General features: G+C 30.9%; 1 protein-coding gene across 3 annotated transcripts; it reads left to right on the forward strand.

Moving 5' to 3' along the window:
- The first annotated feature begins 2306 nt into the window (after positions 1 to 2306).
- On the forward strand, positions 2307 to 26406 carry LOC143045665 (eukaryotic elongation factor 2 kinase-like). 3 transcript variants are annotated; one of them, XM_076218334.1, is made up of 13 exons: positions 2307 to 2519; positions 5348 to 5871; positions 6042 to 6079; positions 13620 to 13797; positions 14200 to 14346; positions 14875 to 15135; positions 18779 to 19051; positions 19629 to 19724; positions 22880 to 22999; positions 23689 to 23889; positions 24218 to 24342; positions 25345 to 25523; positions 25962 to 26406. In XM_076218334.1, the coding sequence occupies exons 2-13, from the start codon at positions 5461 to 5463 to the stop codon at positions 26090 to 26092; spliced, it is 2160 nt and encodes a 719-aa protein (XP_076074449.1). In that variant the 5' UTR covers positions 2307 to 2519; positions 5348 to 5460; the 3' UTR covers positions 26093 to 26406. The 3 variants fall into 3 exon arrangements, with proteins under 3 accessions (XP_076074449.1, XP_076074450.1, XP_076074451.1); XM_076218335.1 differs by having other exon boundaries at positions 19683 to 19724; XM_076218336.1 differs by lacking the exon at positions 19629 to 19724.

Raw genomic sequence — 26406 nt, forward strand, 5'->3', positions numbered from 1 at the left:
CAATGTTTTGAATAAAAGGCGAAACAAACAAATTTAGATATCATTTAAAGGACAAAAAATAGTACTGTGGTTCTATAAAAAATAAATTGACATTAGTAAATATTTCATAATTGTATAATAACGTGAATAATACCACGTTTTAGTGAAAATTATGGGAATAAAGTCTGTTAATGGGTTGGAAAATTGAAATTGTGTCAGTTAAGAGTTATTTAGCCACGACAAATTTAAGAATGAGATGTTACTGAAAAAACACAAATGACAATACGGTGCCACAGTATCATAGAAAGAACATTTTTAATTTGACTTTCTTTGCATTTTATTGAAGGGTGTGTCACTCCAATATAGCCGTGATATGTATTGGCCTCTGGAATATGCATGAATTTTTTATTGACGTTTTCAATCAGCCTTAATTTTGGTGTCTGTTTGAAGTAGCACGTTCTCAATTCCGACTGAAAGTGTCTTTTTAATACAACACAGGGTACATATAACGTGTTCTCGTTCACATATGAACATGATATTTGTCACTGGACGTTAAACCCTAATTCGTCAGCATCATCCAATTGGTTCTTTTCTTCTATTACTTAATCATATGTTGTTTACAAATCACTCTAAAGAAGTAAACGGAAAGGTGCGAATGCAGCTACATTTGGTTATTTTAAGTTTCAATTAATTTTATTCCGTTTAGTTCCTTTCTACATAAGTGCAGAGAAGAACTACAGTTGTCTATGGTGGCCGGTGAAGTCCATTTCGCGTTTTCGCGGTTACGCATTTCATATTCTATAGGGCGAAAACGCGAAATAGCGAAAAGGCGAAATCGCAAAGTCGAAAACGCGAAAACGCGAAGAAATCAGTTTCGCATTTTTGCGTTTCCGCCATATAGAATATGTAAGGCGAAAACGCTAAAGCGCTAAAACGCAAAATGGCATTAACCTGCCACCATATGCATAGTTGTCCGCATGTAAACTTCTAGAATTTGTCACCAATATAAGTACATCGCAATCTGTTACTGTTTCAACAGCCATCGGTGTTTCGTGTGTGTATTCTTAAACAAGTATTATTTTTCTCTCGTTTTAGCAATGTACCACTCTCTACTGTCCTTATATATTATTCTATATTCTGCGTTTCCATCCAGATTCTCGTGTAGTATACCATGAGGGTCCGGATTGGGGTTTTTGTTGATTTCTGTATTGTTATGTTATTTTTTTCTACATTTTGTTTATCTTACTCATTATTCTTTCTTTCTTTTCATATTTTGTCATCCCAATATATTTTACTTACTGATGTTTAGTTACATTACGACGTTTATCTCTGATTTATATATATTGGTTACCATTGTAGATGAAAAATTTGTGGTATGCATGACAATTAAGCAGAATCAACATGATAGATCATGCGATCATTCTTGGATGAAATTAATATTACTTTAATATTACACTTTTTGAAACCATTTTTATCAATTTTCAATTTCATATGTTGTTTCCGTATATGCTATGTTTCATTGCTCATGTGGTGTTTTCGTATATTTTAGCCGCTCGTCTTGAGCCTACTCATTTGATCCGATAACACCCCATATAGCACTAAAATTATACTTTTATTGCCATTCATAACTCTTAACAGACCAATTAACAGGCCGAGTTTTATACATCCGACCCATTAACAGACCAGGTTTTAAATAAAGATTGATTTATGTCACCAAAATACAGATTTTCGTGTAGATTTTTCACACAATGATATCAATATGGTTAACAAACATAATGCCTTTCTTTTTTCAATGTTCAAAATATTGAATGCAAGTAAATTTAACCAATGTGTCATTTTGTGTACATTTTATGTGTGTAAAATGTGTATAAATTTATTGATGAGTAACCCGCCTTTTCATTTTATAGATCGTACATCGAAGCTAGAAAAATAATAATTACACCACTGAATTCAGTACATTGAATTTTTTTGTTAGACATGAACACTTTTTATGATGAAAATATATTTAGAAAGTTATACTATGAAACATGCTGAACTTTCAATGATTTTCTCGATAACACCTCATTAACAGACTTTAGCCAACCCGATTAACAGACCAACCGCCGATAGAGCCGCATACTCAATATAGATTAACCGACCAATCTCTTGGTAGCCGAGTGTCGGCCGTGTATATGTCTCTGATAAAACGTAGTACACGAAAGCTGAACATTACTTCTGTTCATACACGTTGGCCTCTTGTTAATCACAGATCACAGTCATTAATCATGATTAGACACTTTCAACATTCGGGATGTTTCGAGTCTGATCGACATTGACCTTTGTTGCACGTAAACCGAATATACCGAAAGTACGTAAACAACTTGGAGGACAGAAACCACATGCTTTACTCGGCTGTTTTTTATTGGTTACAACAAAACTGTAAATAGAACTGAAACTTGGGAAATACAAACATTACTTCAGTGTATTTGGATTGTTGCTGTCAATTGTATACCCACGTTGTAAAGGAATAAAGGCATTGTTTTATGTCGGTCCTGATGATGGTAGGCCATGCTTTATCAGTTCATATATTTCTTTTCACATTAACAGTTCCATGCATGCGTGACAACTTTCCACAGCTCATGTATTACTTATCCATTACTTCCCTATATTTAGTGTGATGAAACTTCTTTTAATAGAAATTCCTATTTGGAAATGGTGGGGTTAATTCCATGAATTAATATCATTTTAGCCTTTTAGGGTTTTCTATGAACCTTCATTTGTATACACATGTACCACTTCTATGGTTCATACTAGGAGGACATTTAGAAAAATAAGAATAAACCCTTATACCAATATGTATAAATGAATTATGTCATATATATGTGACAAAGGTGTACTGTCATTGTTCGGTAAGGTACACAAATTGTACCTATTTTGACAGTATTTTTCACCTATGTTTATTTATGATCCAGATAAAAGTTTCTTTTGTAGGTGTATCCATATTTACTACAAAGTTCTACCAATTTAACTTTTAATCCATACAGAATCATAGAAAAATTGGAACAAACAATTGAACATCCAAACGATCCATGATTCTGTAATGAGAAGTATCAAAATTGCATCCATGCTTAAATTCACATGGGTAATAATTGAATAATTGATGTTTTGTTTTATTTCTTTAAATATTTAAAACAATTTGATAATAGTCAATGCTTTCTACTCATTTTTAACCGGATTTTTGTGACAAAAATGTCGGTTATTGATTTGGGGATGGATGGCGGGCTGCCGGGCGGCACCAAATGTTGTCCGTACATTTTCTCATGAACCGTGCATTCAAAGCTTTTAAAATTTTAATATGTTGTTACTGACAACAAAATGAAGGTCAAGTTCAAGAATGACGATTTTGACTTTTACCGTTAAGGAGTTATGGTTCTTGAAAGATTGAAAAATGGTGTTTCCAGTCGTGTCCATGCATTTACGCATGGACTGTTCAACCAAAGCTTCCCAAATTTTAATATGTTGTTACTGATGAAAAAATGGAGGTCAAGTTCAAGAATGACGATTTTGACTTTTACCGTTCAGGAGTTATGGTTCTTGAAAGATTGAAAAATGGCGTTTCCAGTCGTGTCCGTGCATTTACGCATGAACTGTTCAATCAAAGCTTCTCAAATTTTAATATGTTGTTACTGATGACAAAATGGAGATCAAGTTCAAGAATGACGATTTTGACATTTACTGTTCAGGAGTTCTGGTTCTTGAAAGATTGAAAAATGGCGTTTCCAGTCGTGTCCGTGCATTTACGCATGAACTGTTCAATCAAAGCTTCTCAAATTTTAATATGTTGTTACTGATGACAAAATGGAGATCAAGTTCAAGAATGACGATTTTGACATTTACCGTTCAGGAGTTATGGTTCTTGAAAGATTGAAAAATGGCGTTTCCATTCATGTTGTTGCATTTACTCATGAATCATTCAATCTAAGCTCTAATATGTTGATACTGATGATAAAATGCAGGTCAAATTTAATATTGAAGATTTTCACTTTCACTGTTCATCAGTTATGGTTCTTGTGATATTGACAGGAGACAAATCAATGTTAATAAATCCGGTTTGCTGTCGTTGTGACAGCCTCTTGTTTAAGAAATGGATGCCTGTAACATATTTTGATGACTCATTTTAAAAAGATGACTTTTTATGGACGCATGGTGCCGTTTCTGTTGATTTTACTTTTTTGAGTGAAAACTATATTTATTGACATCTACTATGAGCTTTTTGTTTATATTTATATAAGTAAAGCTACATTGAAAGACATGCATAATGCATATATGTCAAATCAGGAGTAAACAAATTGTTTAGTCTAAGAAAACAGTAAGATTTCCTTTGCTATTTTTGCTACATTTTAATTTAGTACGTGCAATTTGGGTTTTTAAATTTATTATTGTGTGTACATGTACATGATGTGTAATCATTCTTTTGTTCAGTGACATGACTGATATTGCTGTTCAATGTCATCTCATTATGCTCATTCAATAATAGTTATCAAAGGTACCAGGATTATAATTTAGTATGCCAGACGTGTGTTTCGTCTACAAAATATAGCTGGACCGCACAGTTTTCCTTTGTAATTAAGTTCAAATTAAAAGGAGTTATTTATTTTATGTTATTCAAATGAAGTAGGATACATTTTGTTTTCATTTGTTAATGTTTTAAACATTTCTATGCATAGTCATAGCAAGGATTTTATATCATACTGTCGTAATCCTTCAATAAAGTTTATCTTCGAGAGCACATGCAGTCATGGATGTTGTGTTTTATTGGGTAATACATAAAAAAAAGAGTATATGGTGCTTAGTTGGTCTTGGAACTACTTTTGTACATCATTGAAGAGGGAGGGGAGGATGTCGGACCTTTATCAGGACTCCAGGTTCTGAATTTTTTTAGCTCAGGATTGATCTTTTCAGGATCTAGGAATTCTTTTTTCAAATTTGGGATGTCAGGATTTAAATTTCTTTAAATTTTGGACCTCTGGATTCATGTTTTAAGCCCAGAATTTCTGAATCAGGACCCTCCCCTCATCATTATGCAAAGTTGGTAAGCAACATGAGCAACAGAATGCTTACAATTTTTATGATAATTAAAGCAAATTTATTATTTGTAACAGAAAATGTAAGAAATGATTTCTATTATGACATATTTGTTTGAATATTTGTATTCTGTGATGTAATATAACAGATCTACAATGTATTCTAAGCTTTCCTTGTCCTTCGATTGTCTTAAAGTCCATATTTTTTAAATGGATAATTAATATAAAATTATATCACAATTACATGTACATGTTAATCAATTCAGGCAAGACAAGTCACTCTACAACTTGATTTTTATTTTCAGCAAAATGGGTTGCAGTTAATTATGAAACAGAATACAAGAAAGAACCAATTGCTGGATGGTATTCCAAACGATAGGAATTTTAGTCTCTTTAAATTAATTTTTCATTTGTAAAAATGTCTGTTTCATCGTCCGCCAGTAGTGATGGGGAGATTATGCTTTTCCCTATATCATTGTTTGATGATGATGATTATGGTCGAGGAGGTGACGCATCTGATGAAAGGGAATCTGAAAGTGAGAATGAAGAAAAGCCAAAGGCTTTCATGACACTTCGTCAAAGACGATTATCAAGAGCGCTTTTAACTGCACCAAGAATTACACTTGATATTAACAAGAACTTGAATGCTAGTAGGGCAAAAATCAATTGGTTAAAAGCAATTCGTGGGGCAAGAGGTCAGTATGAAAATGATCCATGGTCGAAATTCCGCATTGAACAAATTCAAACAGAAATGTGTATTAGACATAGATATAATCCTCACAAGAAAATATGGAGTACTGATGAAGTCCAAGTCAAAATGCAAACAAAGGTAAATATTTGGGATTCATTTATATTGAAACCACTTTAAGACATTTTTCAGGTAAATAAAATAGTTTAATTTTGAATAGGGTTTCTATATAATGCTTTTGAATTAGATACAGGTACTTTTAAATTTTGAAATCCAGAAGCTTAGAATATTATTTTAATTTTATGTTATAGGCATTTACAAGAGGAGCAATGAGACAGTGCTACAGAACGTAAGTTTCTATTCTGAGACATTGCAATATGGACAGATCATATGTTTTGCATACGTCATACATTCGTACTATGCTTTTTTAATGGAAATTGTGACTTCACAATGCATCTTTGATAACACAAAACCCATGAGACCAAGATACATATTCCCCCATAAGAGTTTTTGTTTTTAAGACTGTAAAAATGTTGTTGTAATTTTGTCCAATTCAAAATTACAATAAATTCAAATAGCACTGGTCATATTTGATCTAGTTTATGATCTCGGGTATATGTCAGAGTTCAAGTTGAAGATTTGAGAAATCTGCCAATTGAAAAAACATTTTTCTTGATGTGATTTTCATGAATTTTGAAAAAGTTTTTGTGCATCAAGAAATAAATCTTACAAATAACATATTAAATGACTCTATCTTGAAAATGACATCTTTTAAAAACTAAACCAGTAAACCCTGCATTCCAGTCTGTGTCTTTCCTGCTTTGAAAGTAGTAGTTGAGAAAGTTTTACTTTTCTGGCAATTGCAGCATTCACAACTTGCAATTATTATTATCTGATCATTTTCATGCTCAAGTTTTCAGGTTAGATAAAGTTTCAGGATGAGGTCTGTTTCTTTGAATTCTTTAAAATTATTCATCAGAAGTCAACAATATTTGGTATATGGATTGACTGCAATAAATGTATGGCTCAATGTATCCAATTTATTTCAGGTTGGCGGTTATAGTAACATATCAATTTTTTAGTCCATATCAATTTTTGGCCCATTAGGACTAGATTTCATGTTTGTGTGATCAGGTTCATTTTTCGGGAAAATTCTTTTTGTTTATGGATTGAAAGATATATATGAGTATTTTTTTTTAGACAAACCTTGTTTGATATATGAGCTGTACAGAGATTAAATATGATTTAAAACAACTTTATTTGTTCACCTTAAAGATGTAAATTTTTATTTTTATAGACATGCTGTCGTAAGCACATTTTTTTGTGAACTCTATAAAAACATCCATCAATCATTTCCTACAGGTAGATGTACATGGTAAATGTACAGCGTGGTAATATATTCAAGATTAAATAGTCAAATGAACAGGTCAAACATATTAACACATAGATCAGCATGTAGAGTACTTGTTCTTCTTCATGTACTTACTTACTGATAAGTAAACATGTTGTTTTAATGGTGGTGACTTAGTACTATAATAGGGTTCAGGTTGGCTGAAGTTTAATGAACAAACATGATAAACAAGTCCACAGGTTATTTACCTTTATGCAGTGTTTGAACTACCTATTGTTATCTTTTAAAATGCAGTTATATGTAAATTTATATACTTACTGTCCATTTTTCTGATTAGGACTTTTGAATAAAATTGAGTTAGGTTTCTATTTATAAAGTTACAATTTTGCTAGGTTGGCATAAAATAAGACAGTGAAAACTGGTGATAAAGGTTAAAAAATATATAAGCACATAAAAGAAATTAGGCATATGCAGGTATTTTCCATTTCCTTAAAATATTGAAATATTTTTTTTTTTATATCTATATGACCTACAATCAGGTCATGTTCACTATCAGCATAATAGATTTACCTGTAAAACTTGTTGGCATAGATACATCACAGAAAGTGACAATTATCTCTTTTCTTTCTCTCAGTGCATATGTTCTTATGCAAAATATAAATTCTGTCTGTGTGCAAGCTAGATTTGTTAATTGCAAAGCATAATAGTGTATACTTACAGATGGATCATTGCAATCTTATTATATACCTGTATAACCTGGAGGAGTGAAAACTGAAAATCTAAGCTCAATGTTAATACAGAAGCAACGCATGATGTTTGTTGATTTGGAGTTATAACATGACATTTGACAAACCAAGTTTGCAGTTTGATAATATTGTATAAATTTATGGGCATATATCCACTGCTAAAGAAATTAACGTTTCTAAATCTGTTTACTATAAGTAGGATTTTTTGTCGTTTAATTTACTAGTTTTGCAATGAAGAAAAAAATTGCAAAGTAACCCTTGAATAAATTTTATCTCTGAGAAAGATCAAAATTATTAAATAAAGACAAGATTGAACAAAAAACTAAAAGCTAATACCTTGTTGACAAGTTTGACTCTAAAAAAAGAGAAATTTCAAATAAATTCTGTAAATTTACACTAGTTGACAGTTTTAAAGACTCTTGTTTTATATATGTTTTGTTGTGTTGTAAGATTGCTCCCTCATTGTTGTTTATCCCACATCTCTCTTTATCCATTCAATCTTAGATTCTGTGAAGCCAATTCTTATATTGCATGATAAAGTCACATTAGTTAAATTGAAGTGACAGGCAATCAGTCTTTATAATTCAGGTATAAACAACTTTGTCCATTGCTTGTTAGCTCTAGGGAATCTAGAATGATTGATCCTGTATCACCTTCAATATATTATTGATTTGAGAACTTATAAAATGTTGGTTAAAGTTGATGTAAATAATATGCATATGTAATTAGAAATCAAGGTGTTTTTATTGGCAAATTTGGAATTTTTCCTAGGTGATTGGTTCCCTTTGCTAGGAATTGCTTTTATCATGAACTATTTCAAATCTGTATTTTTGAAGAAACCATAGAGACATAAATGAATAAATATGATTTTTTTGGTTGATTGATTAATGTTTGTTTTGCATTGCCGAAGTGCAAAACAGCTATATTGCAGTAAATTGCCACCAAATGGTCTATTTCAAGATTATTATCCATAAAATTGAGAATGGAAATGGGGAATGTGTCAAAGAGACAACAACCCGATCATAGAACAAGACAACAGCAGAAGGTCGCCAATAGGTCTTCATGCAGCGAGAAATTCCCTCACCTGGAGGCGTCCTTCAGCTGGCCCCTAAAAAAATATATATACTTGTTCAATGATAATGAACGCCATACTAAACTTCAAATTATCCATATCAACCAGCAGACGAGACTGCTATTTCTATAAAAAGAGTGCAACAAGTTTAAGGTGATGATCTCAATATAACTGCTATAATGTGAGCCTCATGCTTATGATACCATACTTCAGAGTTATAACTGTTGCCTTATCATCTGTGTAGGCAGGTGTGGTTGGCTACTACAAATAGAACATTTCTTAAAGCAATATATTGCACACCAATTTTGAAAAATCTATTCTGAAATCATTATGCAAAAAAAGTTTCAGTAAATTTTCATAAGGATCTTTAAAAACAATAACCTAACAAGGTGTTTGATGGGACAAATCTAGATACATGTATTATGGAGAGTTGTCTCATTGGCACTTATACCACATCTTCTTATATCTATTAATAAAAAATATATGCATTAGTGCACTGTTTAAAGAAACTATTTGAAAGTAAGAAATACATATTCTGTGTTTATATTATGCGTAATGTAAACATCGAAACTCAGACTTTGTCACCAGATGTCATCCTTTTTCCATAGATGGTATTGATGACTGCTAACTTCTTTCCATTGACCTGAAATATTAGTCAACATCTATACTATAGCAATCTATTTTTATCCTGAATTGATTAACTGATAGACATGCATTGTTGTCAGTATTAAAGAAGTCAGTTACAATTCAAGGCCACTTAATAAACAATATAAGACATCACAACATTGTCTTATTTATCAAGTACAATCAGAGATATTTAATGAGAACTAATGAGATTTATTTATTGAATTAAACTGATAATGAAATCATTACCCAGTTACACTACCTTATGTCTATTTTAGTTATAATCGATCATCAGCTTGATATGAATTTCCTATTAGCTATGTAAAACTAGATTGAAAATTGATTTCTCTGTAACACTACATCTAATCATGGAAAGCAATTGGATTTGACAGTTGTTAAATATTTTTTAAAATTGATCAGTCTATAAAGGCAATATCAGGGGCAGATCCAGTCATTTATAGTAGGGTGGTTCCCAAACCAGGCAAAAGGGGGGATCAAACCAAATGTTCCCATTGAAATGCATTTATCATCCAAAAAAAGGGGCAGTTCCAACCCTCAGACCCCCACCCCCTTTTCCTTTCCCTTGGATCCTCCACTGAATCAGTTATTTTTTTTATTGTGTGTAAAGAGCCTGTACTGCAGAGAGAACATGCTACAATCGAGTGTGATGTAAAATATAATGGCCTTGAAAAATCATTGTAGAAATCAGGGATGTTAATAAAGAGAGACATATAAATTCAGGATAGGTACTTGGGCAAGGATACTGTTAAGGCTCTGCTGATAATTGGGCACACAGCTTATAATCAGCTTGTATGTGCATATGTCCATGACAATTATTCCTGCTCAAACTTTCAAAGACATTTGAGTTGTGTAACTAAGCTTGACATGATTATTAAACACTACAAGTATGAGAAGGTGCGTCCCATACAAGGAAGAAACTGTTCAGTGAAAGTCATGGTTAAAAAATAGCTTTAACTTAGTCACCCCTGTTCATATGTATTTACTGGAAGATATCTATTTTTTTTGGCTCTCTTAACTTTTAATTTCCTTGGAGGTGGGTTATGAAACTTGGCATGGTTGTTAGTCGCTACTAGAAGGTGTGTCTCAAACAAGGAAGAAAACAGTACAGTTAAAGTCTTGGTTAAACTACTTAAAAATAGTCTGCCATGTGCATATTGATAATAATCGTTTCAGTTTTATATAAAAAAAAAACACCTTTTGAGTTTAAGGATGATTTGGTGGTGTCTTAAAGAAAATTTCTGCATCCCTTGGATTTAAAAAGACTAGATATTGACAGTATGACATTTATAGTCTCCAAAATGAAGGACCTCAGTTTTTTTAGCAATAGTTTTTTTTTACGGAGAATAAATTTATTCAGATTATTTGTATAACAGATATATAGTCTTTCTCTTATCAGAGACATAGGTCATATATATATACATTGATATAGGTCATGTTGGTTAATACATTTATTGATATATACACATGTCAATATACCTGTGATGGTAAACATGTTGATCAGCATGTTTACTGAGGTCAGAAACCGAGTAAGCCTAGGATAATGTGTTTGTTTACCTGAAGATATTTACATAATTTTCCCTAGCAGGCACATCTGCAGTAATGTATTTGTTTACCTGCAGATATTTACATATAACCAGAATTTTCCCCAGCAGGCACATCTCCAGTAATGTATTTGTTTACATGCAGAAACTTATATAATTTTACATAGCAGGCACATCTTCAATAGACATTCACTAATGAAAAGTGAGATATGATTGCTTTTTGCATTATTCGTTAAGAAAGTTCACCGACTAATGTTATTTTGATATATGAATGAGATTATTAGAACGTGTAATATTAGAATTACTTCAGCATAAAAAATCCTTTACCCTTTTGAATGTCACATTGAAGACTGCATGATGGTTTTCATTTTAAATGTGATTATTTAAACTTAGTATTATTGATAAAGAATTGTCTGCTTTTGTGATGGTTAAATCTTCATTAAGTTTGGTTAATTCTTAGTCTCATCCTTTTTTTCTGCTCATAACTTGGCTGGTTGCTTTATTGATTGACAATAGTTCAAGGACAGTGTAAATGTCTCATAGATTGTTTTTTCTTCCCTAATGAATATGCAGGAAAATTATTTTATATTTGATGCTGTGAAAAAACTCCTCAAAGAAATCAGACGTATAATTTTGTACGCCAGACATGCATTTCGTCTACAAAAGGCTCATTAGCGGGGCTTGATTAGAAAAATTTAAAGAACAAATAAAGTATAAAGTTGTAGAGCATTGAAAACTTAAATGACAATAGAAGGTAGCTAGGTTTTATTTGAAATTTTACTTGCTTACCAATTGCATGTTTAATATAAATCTGTTGAAATTGAACAATCAATAACCTTCGAAATGAATCCTTTACAAATTGAACCTCAATGAAGTAAAATGTTGTGATAATTATACATACATTGAATGTGAAATAGATTTTGTCATATTTTTACAAAGCTATGAATCAATGAATGTTTTAAATGAACTAAGTTTAAGAAGATTATGTTTTAACATATTTATATTGTTTATGATTTAATTTAAACCCTATAAGGAGCTTTCTATAATAGAGTTAAAATTTTCTGTGTCAGGTTTATTTTTAGTTAGAAAATGTGTTAAACACACTCATACAATGTATATATATAAAATGACAGGAAGAGACAACATATGAACTCAGAAGATGGGGCCAAGAAATTGGTTGACAATTTGTCCTTTCTATTTAAATAAATTAAAATAGTTTGAGTGGTATTCTGATCATAAGTGATTATGTAATTATTTCAAGAGACACATGTTATCAACAAAGCAAAATTCAAGACTAGGGCTACATCCAGATTAAAAACTCTTTTATGTCCCATAGTAACAATATGTTTTGAGGTCTAATCAGGTCTATGCATTCTTTAGTTTGGTCCTGTATCCGGTTAAAATTTTATGTATAAGATAGTTTTCAATAATGTGGTCACATCAACTAGAAACTTAGTACAAAACGATTGTGCTGATGTGCATGTCTTCGTCAGCTCAGTCATGTAATAAGGTAATATAATTGAAAGTTCTGATGCATGCTTGTTATTCTTGGGTTGTTATATAATGTGATGTATTATCCATACTACGCAGTACATAGATGTAACATCTTGTTACTTAGTCATTTCTAATAAAGCTTTAAGTGTACTTTTTTTTAGAGACTGAACAAGATTAAAAATTGGTATTTCAATTGACTGAATTATTTTATAGGTGACTCATTACTTGTTTATTTTAGGAGCAGCTTGTGTCGGAATACAGGTCCATACTTTTCTATTTTCTGAAGAAAATGAAATAGGTCTCTAACCTGGTTTATAATTCACCAAACATTACATAAACAGAAGAGGCGGATCCAACCATTTATAAAAGGGGGGGGTTCAAACTTTATGTCAACATTCAAAAGCATTGATCAACAAAAAAAAAAGGAAGTTCCAACCCCACGAACCTTCCTCCTGGAAACTGGTGTCAAATTTTATTTAAAGTATTTACAAATGGACCTATTTTAATCAATACAAATAATGACAATACCATACAAGACAATATAAACAAACATAGGATGCATATAATAACAAGGAGATATGGTATGATTGCCAATGAGATAATTATCCAGCAAAGTTCAAATGAAGTGGATGTTAGCAAATATAGGCAACTATAAACAGACTTCAACAATGAGAAACTATAGTCAACTATTTACATGCATAAAATAGTACCATGGAAGGATGATTCAAAATAAGGCTTAGGATATCTTGTTATACCCAGCATGACAAATTGTGATCAGAGAGTTATAACCATATCATGCAAAGGTTTTTATAAAATTCTTGACTGCGTAGCCCAAACAACTTCATATGAAAAAAAGACTACAAAGAGTCCTAAATGTCAGACTAATACTTAAATAGCAAAGAGAGGAAATGTGGCTCTTAACATCTAATACAATTACTTGTACCAATTTCTTTTATGTTATGAAATTATTATGATAAACTTTTTCTGCTAATTATATTTGATTATTTTATTAAACCTTAAGAAATCTTTTCTGTCTGCAGGAAGAAGTTGTCAAAGTTTTCTTCAGCCCATTCACAAGACTGGAACCATGCCTTGAATTATGTATCCAAACGTTACATAGAGGAGGTTGATAGAGATGTGTATTTCCAAGATGTTAAGCTACAGATGGATGCTAAAATCTGGGCAGAGGAATATAATAGACATAATCCACCTAAAAAGGTTAGCGAAATAAAACAAAGACCAAACCAGTGATTCCATCCATGAACAAATTTTTTAATTTTTTCCACCGTTTTGTTTTTGCAAATTAGAGTTTGGGACACAAACTAATGTTTAATACCTTTCCTAGTAAGTAAGCATGTTACTAACTAACCTGAAATACTTAAGGAAGTCAGCATTGTAAATCAAGTGTTGTTTTTGTTATGCTCTGAGATAAATTTTATCCAAATTTTTATTTTTGAATCTTCAGCACAGCAAAAAATCTTTTTATTTCATTTCATTTGTTGATCTAGTTTTCAAAAAAAAACTTTAGATTTAAAAATTGATAAAGATTTCAACTTTGATACTGGTTACAGTCAGGAGTTTATGAACATGTGACATAAAACAACTGTTTCACTATTACAGGTTGATATGATGCAAATGTACATCTTGGAGTTCAAGAATAGGAAAGGATCACCACTATACCACCTGGAACATTATATTGAAGGCAATTATGTCAAGTATAATTCCAACTCAGGATTTGTAGAAGATTCATTACGATATACTCCTCAGGTGATTATAAAGTATTACCTTACATAAAGTATTACCTTGTTAATGATTTTCTCAGCAACTTCTTATGAATAAAGAAATTCCTGAATATTAGAATATTTATGTCCCAGGTCAATATAATGAAAAACATTCAAGACATGTGTGAGCCAAGGCTCTGTGTTGAAGACTGTACTTTGACCTATAATAATTTACTTTTACAAATTGTGACTTGAATGGAGAGTTCCATTGGCACCCATACCACATCATCTTATATCTAACTAATAACTGAAAAGAAGAAAAAATCAGAGAATTTTTGACAGTTTTAAAAGTATTTTTAATATCATATGTATTTTCATAACAAGTGTTTATACCCAGAGCATATGTTGCAAAATCATTACATATGTTCTTTATTGATTTATCATAAGTCTAATATAAACTTTATATTACATATATTAATGTATATTAAATATAAAAAGTAAAAACAAAACCAATGTCATTGATTTGTATGATTCAAAGCAGCATTTGATAACGTGATCTAACAATCTGTTGCAGGCCTTGAGTCATTTTACATTTGAAAGATCTGACCACCAGCTTATTGTTGTTGATATCCAGGGAGTTGGTGACCTATATACTGACCCCCAGATTCATACTATTGATGGTACAGAGTATAACGAGGGTAACTTGGGAGCTAAAGGCATTGCTCTATTTTTCCATTCACATGTCTGTAATGAGATCTGCCACAGCTTGAGCCTGACTGAGTTTGATTTGTCACCAATAGAATTACAGAATCATCAAGATTTTCTTAGAAAACAGGTTAATAGCATTACTATTACATAGTCCCAGACTGATGATGTCTATATAAAAATATCAAAACAAAAACTAACATGACTAACACACAGAAATGATTATAATCTGCTTTGATGTAGTGTACTCAAGAACATTTCACATACATTTAAGTTTGAGTTCAATTCTCTTTGTCTTGCCTTTCTCATTGTTGCTCATCTCTTTCTTGATAGTTTGTAAGTATTTCAGTTTTACAAGGCACATGGTATGTGTTCTCAAAGACAATTCCATTTGATTAAAAACCTGAAATAAAAAATGAAAACTTAAGGCAGACTGATTTATATCAGTTCTTCTTGTTAGGAATCCATGCAATTTTATTGTATAATTGTAATTTGTACACTTTTGAAAAATAAGATATTGTTTAAACTTAAATATTACAATATGAAGAAGTTATTTGGGCTAAGTGCTTTTATACCATTAAATGAGTATGCAAGTAACAGTAAAAGTTGATAATCATAATCATAATTTTTCACCAAAATGCCTATGGACTGACCCATCAAAAATAACTAACAAATTGTTTCCCTGTGTATTTAAGTTGCACAAGATGATAGAAATACAACATCTTTTATAATTTTTTGTCCCTGCAAATGTCTAGCAAGGGACATAAAAATACTGTTAAGGGGGCTTGCGGGTCTAAATCAACTTTTTTTTCTAATATAGGATTTTGCAATTTTTTTCTATGATTAAACTTGATCTTATACCTAATAGAAATATAAAATAAAAATATGGGGTCACCGTTCATTTATTCTAACAATCTGCCTCCGAAAGATGCATACATTTTTTTTTAATGTCCTTTTTTTCTGTTGAACTAATAGGAGAAATATTGGTAATATCAAAATAAAAAAAGAACTAAATTACAGAAATCACTTTAAAATTTTAAAATTATTTAGTTTATGTACAGCACTCTCATAAAGATGTGTACAGTTCTTACCTGATTTTTATAAATTTTTTATAACAGGTTTATATCATTAAAATGCCTTGGACAAATTAAAAATCAGCAACAGTCAATTATTTTTAGAAGAGTAACGTCCCTTTGATATATTGATTATTATATAGAAAAATGTTGTAGTGCTCTCATATGTACAATTCTTGCCAGATTTTTTTGAAACCTATATCAGAGGATATCTTTGTCACTATCGAAAAATTAGTGCTCATCAAATATTTTTAGAGTAATACCCTAATGAAAGTCTAATTGCAATGAAAATAATAAATCATTTGTTCTGAAGCCTTCAGTTCTCTAAGATATTTATCAGTTGATTTATTAAGAAGAAAAAAAGAGTGTTTTATCTAGTTATTTCCTTTGTACATTGAATAGATAAAATATGTGCAATGCAGTTGACATTGAAACTTAGTTCTTTTATCTTTTAAGCAATATAATTTGAAATGTTTGCATAAAAGTTGTAATTTAACCTTTTTTTCACCTCATGATGTCATAGTTCTCAAAACTTGATTTTTCCACAATAATTAGTGTTTTTTCTTCTCTTGAAAATCTACTATGTACATAATTTTCTTATGCTTTTCAAGTATATTGCTCGGGTAAGTTAATGAGCAGCTTGTTGCATAGTTAAATGTGGCAGACATGGCTTACTCAAACAGGGAACCCCACTTGTTGTTGGGATACATGGATATCATATTTGTTTAAGTTTCTTTCTGTTTGTGTCATCTTTGTATTTTTGCTATATTGTTGATACTGTAGCTATCTTGTTTATGTTAAACTTGATTTACAATTTCTTGTATATTTTCCTACATTTTTCGTGATAGGAAATTAGCCACTTTTATTACCAACAATGTGTATGAGTAACAAATATTCATTTGCTATGCATTTCCAGCAATCCTGAACTAGCTGATACGCTATGACGAAGGGATTTTGGTGCTTTTATGCCAACAGTTTTATTAAATTTTATATAAGCTTATGTGCTTCATAATGATGCTTATTTTCTGTACGTTTTACAGCTGTATATACAAATCTGTCAATGTTTCCTCTAACCTCTGATCTTGGAGGATTTTTTCAATAGGAAAAGATTTATAGATCTCCTACATATTTGTTACAGAACAACAGCAGGATTTATAACACATGCTGTGATTGCCAAAGTGTGCCTTGCTAAATATTTAAGTCCTTTCTCCATTTAAAAGATATTTTTATTGTTTTTGGCAAACACATAGTTAAAACATTATTGTAGTACCTGTCAAATTTTTGTTTGCAATTTGAATTTTTTACAGAGTTTTACTTAAGTTCTTTCACATGGTTCTTGTCAGATATCTTCTTTAAGTTTTCATCAATATGATGTTACAATCTCTCTATTGTAATGGAATCATCATTGCATGATTTTTTACACCATAACCTGGTCATAATAATGGGTTGCAATAAGCGTGACAGCAAAACAGAACATGATAAAAGCACAAACTATATAAAGACTAAAGGCATTTCAAAGAGCACTTGCACCTATGAATCAAAAACTGTCAGAAGTGCAATCATTATATTCTTGACTCCGTACAGGCATTCTGAAGTAAAAAAAGGATAGGTTAAATCAGGTTTTAAAATGCATCAAACCTCCTTACATTATGGGGAAAATACACAGAAAAAAATATTTACAATGGCTAAAGCATCAACAGTGTTTATAAAAGAACAAGAACACTATGAACAGAAAAGGGCTTCTAGTCGTTACCTAGCAAAACCTTCATTTATAATGTTTTATTTTTTTACTTTTATTTTTTGTAATGATACCTTACATGCTGTCATATGCTTTTACAAATCCTTGCATCCACTGAAACTGCTAACTGGTCATCACTTGTTTGTCTAAATATTGTAAATTATTTTTGAAATAATTGATGATTTTCTGCCTCACTAAGGGGCATTAAGTTTTTCGGTCTGTTCATTCATTTGTTCGTTCATCCATTTATCTGTTCGTCCGTTTGTCTGTCAGCTGTGCAGCTTCAGGTTAACGGTTTGGTCAAAGTAGTATTTAATGAAGTTGAAGTCCAATCAACTTGAAACTTAGTACACATGTTCCTTATGATATGATCTTTCTAATTTTAAAGCCAAATTAAACTTTTGACCCCAATTTCATGGTCCACTGAACATAGAAAATGACAGTGCATGTTTCAGGTTAAAGTTTTTGGTCAAGGTAGTTTTTGATGAAGTTGAAGTCCAATCAACTTGAAACTTAGTACACATGTTCTCTATGATATCATCTTTCTAATTTTAATGCCTAATTATATTTTTTATCCAATTTCATGGTCCATTGAACATGGAAAATAATAGTGCGAGTGGGGCATCCGTGTACTTTGGACACATTCTTGTTATTTAATATTATTAGGGACTGACCATTCAATTTGAAAGGGGGCCATGTTTGGGTTTTTTTTTTATAGTAAGAAATATTTTGTCATGCATAAAAACCATCATAAATGGACAGCCTTGAATTTTTTTTCTTAATAACAACATTCAAAACACTGATTATACTAATATAATTAAACTTTAATATATTTGTTAAGGTTATTTTGAAGGAATTTTGTCGTTTTGTGAACTCAGGTGATTTACTCATAAACTAAATAAAGTCCAGTATTTAATATACATGTATATGAATTTATGATTAATTTTCTTATGATTTTGTAGAGAAAATCCTTCATGATGACAAGAGTTAGAGGAACAGAGGAGCATTGTCATTCATTGTCAAGGTCACCAGGGGACATGAGTGTGGACATCACAGAGTTCCTGAGACAGCGATCGTCATCGTCTCACATCAGTGATTCTGCTGTTGATAGTCCTAGTCCAGGATTTGATGATGACCCAATGTCAATAGATAGTCCAGTGAACAATTCCAATCCTGGCAATGTTAGATTTAGATGCATGAGTGAATCGGATAGTCAGTCGTCCATAACAGCTGATGTAAGCTATTCAATTTTTAAATACACTCAATTTGTTCTTTTTTTTTTAATTTTTGAATTACAGACATTTCCTTTTTTTGTTTTTTGCTTTTAACCTTATTGTTGTCCTATTAAGTTTCGATATTTCTATATTCTACTTTCCTGAAAATTTTCATGATTTTTTGGATAAACTTTTGTTTGCGTACTGCTACAAGTTACAGCTGGATTATTATAGTCAGAACAAACAGCACCACAAAGATTGTATCAGGGAGAAAATCATATACTACTACTATTTATCGTTTGATCATGAAGTAACTCCCAGCTGCAATCTTTATATGAGCTGCATCCGATTGAAGTTGACCTTATGCAAATGGATATTAATACATCAGTTAGCCTATTTCTGCTCTTTGGAAAGTCTGACTGTTTAAAATTAAGTTGGTAAGTTGTATATGAAATCTACAAAACAGACCCAAATTCTTCTTTTATTTCATATGTACATCTATACAATTTATACATGTATTTGCATATGGTCAATATCTATCTGACGCAGCTCTACACACTAGTGCACATGTACTTAGAACATTTGTTTTGACTTCAAGGTTGCTAAAAACATATATCTGGGTCTTACCAATATATATCTGGATGTTTTAAAGGAGAATTCAGTATCTAAGCAACAGGATTTACACAAACAAAAGGTAATGGAGAACGAAGAACTATTTGCATCTGTATCACCTTTTAGTACAACTGAACTTTGACAATGAAAGGCATTTGTTAAATTTTCTTTGAATTTTTGAAATATGCAAATTTAGATGCTTGAATTAAAGTTTTAAACTGAAATGGGTAACAATTTTGCACTAGATATTGGTAATTGCTGTGATTTTGTATTTTATATTTGGCATTGACAAAGATCATCATAGTTTATTTGATTTTATTAGGTACAAATGCCCAATATTGTATCAAAGTTCAGGTGAAGTCTTTTGCCTTTTCAAACAATAACTACACTAAAAGAATTTCTCTGGATTTCCTGACTGCTTGCATTATTCACATCATATCTTTATGTATAAATCTATTTTAAAAATGATGGTTTAGTATTTTTTAGATAAAGATATTTTCATACATGTATTGCACAAACCAACATAGATTGATATGTTTTAGTTTTGGTAACTTCATTTTCACATTTTACAGGTTTATTGATTTTCTCTCACCACTGTTTTCTTACTAATTTGCTTTTGGTCCTGAAAATCAGTGCACTTACTGATAGAGTTGGAAAATCTAAAACAGCCCTTGTTTAAGCATTCATTAACTTAGATTTAGGTACAAAATGTCAAAGGTATTATTGTCAACTGTTTTAATATCCCATAAAGTTATTTTACTACAAAAATAAATTCCAAGATTAAATTGTGATAAAAATGGTAAAATTAAAGACCCTATTTGATTCTCTCTAAAAATATGTATATAATGGCAACTTTTTACAAAAAAATCAAATACATTGTACATCATTGTGTTTTACATTTTTGAACATTTCAAAATTAAACTTTTGCACCGAATTATTAGCTATAAAGATCATGCTCGTCTGTTTTTTTTTTAATTAGGAAGTATTAGTGAACTATTTTGTCATATGTGGGAGTAATGAAGATTTGTTGATCCTTTCATTAGTACATTTCCGTACATTATAAAAAAAAAACCTACTCATATGTCAAACTGAAAAAGTGAAACTTAATCTTTCCCTTCCTTGAAAAAAAAGTTGTAGTAAATGTATATTTAACATAATATTTTTATCCTAAAAATCTTTAAATAATTGCATAACATGTATAAAGTGTCCTGTTACAGATAGCTAGATATACTGGGTATTAGATTTGTCTGGTTTTGTGTTACCTTATAAATGTTGGTTGAAAGTGTTCCTGTACCATTTAACAGCCAATCTTAATGCTAAAATCTAACATATAATTATATCTCTATATATGTTAGGATTATTCTAATATGACTACCTATATATTGTCGACCAATATAATAACAGTATATTTATTTGGTAAACGGACAGAAAGTCACAGGACAAAAAGTCACAGGAAATAAAGTCACAAATTTGGTAGGACAAAAAGTCACAGGACAATAAGTCACAAATAATTTGTTGACAATTATTTGAATATGTAAGAGAAATATCTTGAAATATTTACTTTTTACTGTAATACATATTTTGATATTAAAGTTTAGGAAAACGGGAAATGTGTCATTATACTTAAAAAATTAAGATTTATTTAATTTAATCATGCAAAAGACATATTTCTTGGCACTATGAAGCCATTTAAGTGCCAAGCCACTTTGACATTTTGTTTTTTTTACAATTATTTGATCATCTTTGATATTTTTTTGATAAATTTTGTTTACAAAGTTGGTTTATATACAATAGTTCAAGAAAAATACAAAAATATTTTTGTAGAAATAAGCGGTTTTTCTTCAAAGAAAATAATCAGAAAAAATTAATTGTGACTTTTTGTCCTGTGACTTTTTGTCCGTGACTTTTTGTCTGTGACTTTTTGTCCTGTGACTTTCTGTCCTACATTCATTTATTTTTATCACAAATGCATTTTAAAATACAAAATTGGCTGTTCTGCATTACCATATTACCTTATTCATACAACCAGGTTAACACAAGTGGGGAATTAAAACCCACCTTTTATGGAGGCCAAGCTTCAAATACAATATGGTTGTCTCTGTCATACTGCAAAATAAACAAATCAGTCCATTTAAGCTATTATTTCAGTGTAAAAAGAAAATTCAACAAAATGATATCATGGTCTTTGGCAACTGAACTAGGTGACGTCATATGTTACTGACTTCAAATGTTAACACAGGGCATTTTCAAGCCTCAGAATGTAAAACAAATAGATGGAAAAAATCTGAGTTTCAAAAAAATTATTATTGAATAAAACAAAAGTGGGTAAACAAGAACAGCCAAAAACAGTCTTGTGTGTATAGGGCTTTCACGGTTGACCAAGTTCCTGAAATTGTCATATTAGAATCAAAATAATTAAATGCTTACCAAAAAAAATAAGTATGACTTATATAATTCATTCTTTAGGTTGGTTTGTTGGATGGTAAGGTGCATGACTGAATTGTTGGTTGTAGTAATTGGGCATAGACCTTTGTTGTAGAATGTAAATTACTATTATGTCCAGTAACCTGTGAAATAATAATTTTTATGATTTTCTTGTAAGAATTGTCTCTTGAAAAATGTTTTGAATAGTACAAAAATTTTACACTTTTAATGTCCATAAATGTTACAGATTAAATACCCAACTGTTTTTAATTGTGATAAGTTTTACAGGAACAGGGATTTAAGAATTTGAAAGGTCTACGCCAATGCATTCAGAACATCAGTTGTGTAATTTGGTAACTGTACTGCTGGAACTGCTGGAATGATGTGAATTTATTACAGTTGATGATTTAACTATTTTGCTATACCGGTACCTTTTTTCAAGCTGAAATCACAACATGAAGCATGAAAAGATGCTTGATAAATTATTTACAAACTAAGTCTAAAACTACTTAGATTTATACCTTTAACAGATAAAGTTTGGATCTGGAGATTAAGTTGCTATTTTTAAAATGCTACCATACTGAGAGGGAAATAGTTTGTTCTGCTTGTTCACATTTTAGAAGCTTTATATTTGCTAGTTTAAATTTAACTCTTTTATTTATGTTTTTTTTTTAAATTTGAAACATTTGTCTCACTTTTGAAGTCATATTTTATTTTTAGAAGAGGAAATTTGGATTCTGCTTTGAATTTTTGTGCCAATTTTTCTTTTCATAGCTTATCCATTTATGGACTATTTTGTATTTATAATTGTAGGAAGAGAGATTTATCTTCCAAAGAATGGCAGCACAGAGAGCGAGACCATCATGTGTAGCTTTAGAGAAAGATCTTAGAAAATTAAACAATCTTAGAATTGGTGATTCTATCCTTGGAAAGGTACATACTCTACAAAATATTGTTAAATCTCAGAAGGTAGAAGTTACCCATAAAATGAGGTAACATAATATAAAGGAGATGCTATATGCATTGAAACTAAGATTAAGTTACTGTAGATTCAGTAATTTTTGCATGCATTTTTAGGTGAATGATGTACAACTGACAAAAATGTGAGATACTTTATCAAATTGAGAATGGAAAATCAAATGGGGTATGTGTCTACGAGTTAACAGCCCAACCATAACCATTTCAGGAAATGTTGTATAAAAAAAGTGTTGTTAAAATTTTAATGTAAGTTTTTATTAGGCTCCAACCAGGGGCATTATGTTTTCTGGTCTGTGCATCCATTCATCTATCTGTCCCACTTCAGGTTAAGATTTTGGTCATGTTAATTTTTTATTGAGTCCAGTTAATTTGAAACTTAGTACATATATGTGTCCTATGATATGATCTTTCTAATTTTAATGCCAAAATTTTAACCTGAATTTCACAATCCACTGAACATAGAAAATGAAAGTGTGAGTGTCGCATTCATGTACTATGGACACATTCTTGTTTTTTCAATATCTAACTGCAGCACAAATTTTCAAGTTATTAAAACATTGCCAAAATTTCTGAAATCTTCCATTAAATGAGATTTTGAAATTTTTTGTCAATTATAATTAAGTTGTCTTCCATTTTATTTTTAGGTTCATCATGAGATGGCTAAGTACCATGAAGTAGGAAGATTTGTTATAGGTGAAGATTTGACTGGAGAAAATATAGATTGGGAGTCGGCCATCTTTCATGAAGAACATGCTGCTGAACTTGGGGAATTAGAGGCTATTCTTACAATGGCTAAACTGTATCTGGATTTGGAAAGAGATGTACTTGCCAATTGTACTGTTGAGGTACAGTAAATAGTTTTATTGGATCCATATTATATTTTACATAATGCATTATTCATTTACAATTTACTGTAAAAACATTCAAACTATAAGGTCTGTTATAAGTTAAGTTATTAATCCATTAACTACATGTACATAATTATATTTGATACAAGTTTCTGACTTTCATTTTACCTTTACACGAAAAGCTTTTCATTGCTATTCTTTTGTCATTAAAAGACAGACACCTTCCTTGTGAAAGAAATGAAAAGACCAACATAAATTCAAGTAAAAATAATGTGTTTTATGATATAATAGTGAAATTAATTTATATTATTATCTCTATATTTAGCAAACAGAAGAGAATAAAGAACAAGGCCTACAGTACATGATACAGGCTGCTGAAGCTGGAGATAGAGGAGCTATGTTATACATGGCTAAAGCCTTTGAAACTGGAGAAGGACTAAATGCCAGCAGGTAATATACCAGTAGGCCTATTTGAGAATGAGCATTTTGACTCTTTATGCACATGCACTATTGTAATGTTAAACTGATAATTTGAATATTTACTATTTCAACATTGAAATTTCGTTGTAAGACAACAAAATACTTACTATTGACCTTCTTGGATTGCCTGCTATGAATCAGAAATAAGTTTATTAAATTTTTTTGTAGATAATTTTCAGTAGTATAGAAAACGAGGAATCAAAATATAACAAAAGTTTGCAATTGAATGTAATCTCTCAAACGTTTGAATTATTTTATATTGAGGTATATTAGAGATTTTTACAGAGACAAGTGCCTCTGATTAAGAATTATTTTTGAAAAAGCAATTTCATTTGATGGAAATATACTTAAGTAATTTACAATAAGATACTTTTCTCAATACTCTGGATAATGAGTTCCTTGCAAAAACTAACTTGGTTAAGACTTGAACGAAATGTTTTGAATAAGATTAGAACCTCTAGGGACTAATGGTAAACTCTAAAGGGTCTTTCAAAGGCTGAAGTTTAATATATATAAACAATGAATCCTGTATCTCAAGAGGGTGAGCTTTGTAGGTGCAGTGAGGAGAACATTCTTTTGATCCTCTCCAAACAATTTATCAATTATCTATACCAAGATATTCACTCAATGGAGTGAGATATTCACTCAATGGAGTGAGATATTCACTCAATGGAGTGAGATATTCACTCAATGCAGTGAATGTGTTTTACCATACTTCCAGAGAAACACGTTTAATTAAAACTTAAATAGTTGAACATAGTAGCAGTGCATGGTGCATGAATGCATCTATTTGGCCTTCCTATAATATGGACTAAGGGAGATAACTCAATTACAATATTGCATTGTTAAATTTCCCAATGGATATAATGATGGCAACTATTACCCTATATGGTTATAACCAGTTTAAATGGAACAATTTCCAAGATTAAAGATTAAATAGTTAGATATTATTATTATTTCATTTAATTGCAGGAGCATTTCTTGGGAGGATGCCATCCATTATTATGACTTGGCAGTGAAAACTGATAACCATGATGAAGGTGGAGAGTATGATAGTACCATTAATGATCCTCTGTATCAGATTCAAGCTAAACAGGCAGAGCTGTACAGATATGGAGGTCATGGTCTAAAGAAAGACCCTAGTACTGCTGGTAAGTCACAGAGATATTTGCACAATACAAATAATTTTAGTATCCTTGCAGACTGTGTCAGTGTGCGCCCTTTTTGAGCAATAATTTTTCATGTCACTCTATTGTGCTGAGAAAAGAAATTATCAGTCAGTAAGACTAAAGGAAAATTTTGCAAAAAAGCAATAATGAGTAGTATACCTTAGAAGAATGGGTATTATTATATTGCTTTGAATGTTTCTTCTATCCATTAACTTAGATGCTCCACTGTTAATTAAAAACTGTGATAGTCAAATCCATGATTGATGTGTTTGAAACTTAAGTTGCACTACCATACTATTAAAGGAGACGTTTTATTATAGTTGAGGGATATTGCCAATTCTTTGCATTGGATGTAATACAAAAGCATTTTGTATCAATATTTAAAAGTATAAAATTTCATGCATCTTTCTTTTTTTACAGGTGATTTATATAATGAAGCAGCTGAGGCAGCCATGGCTTCAATGAAGGGGAGACTGGCCAATAAATACTTTGCTTTAGCAGAAGAATGCTATGCTGAGATTGAGGAAGAGGAAGAAGAATCTGAACAGTAAAGACCCTAACATATGAAATGGACTTTCCCGTTTCATTGATGTTGGTTTAGTCCAATGCTATTTTGAGTAAAATTCTTGGATTATTTAAAAACAGTGATATTTTTGTATTTAAAACTTTTGCTTGTTGCATTTCAAAATGCTTTGACAATTTGCCAATGAATGATTGATTTGTAACAAGTTAAACCATATTTTTTCATTGTTGTGCATTTTCCAATAATTCCAGTTTGAAGTGTTATTAATGTAGTGAGTTATGTTGTAACTTTTTATAGATATTATGCAATAAACTCATATTTGCAAAATAGTGCTAAAAAAGT

This window comes from Mytilus galloprovincialis, chromosome 9 (genome assembly GCF_965363235.1).
Source record: "Mytilus galloprovincialis chromosome 9, xbMytGall1.hap1.1, whole genome shotgun sequence".
Taxonomy (NCBI): Eukaryota; Metazoa; Mollusca; class Bivalvia; order Mytilida; family Mytilidae; genus Mytilus; species Mytilus galloprovincialis.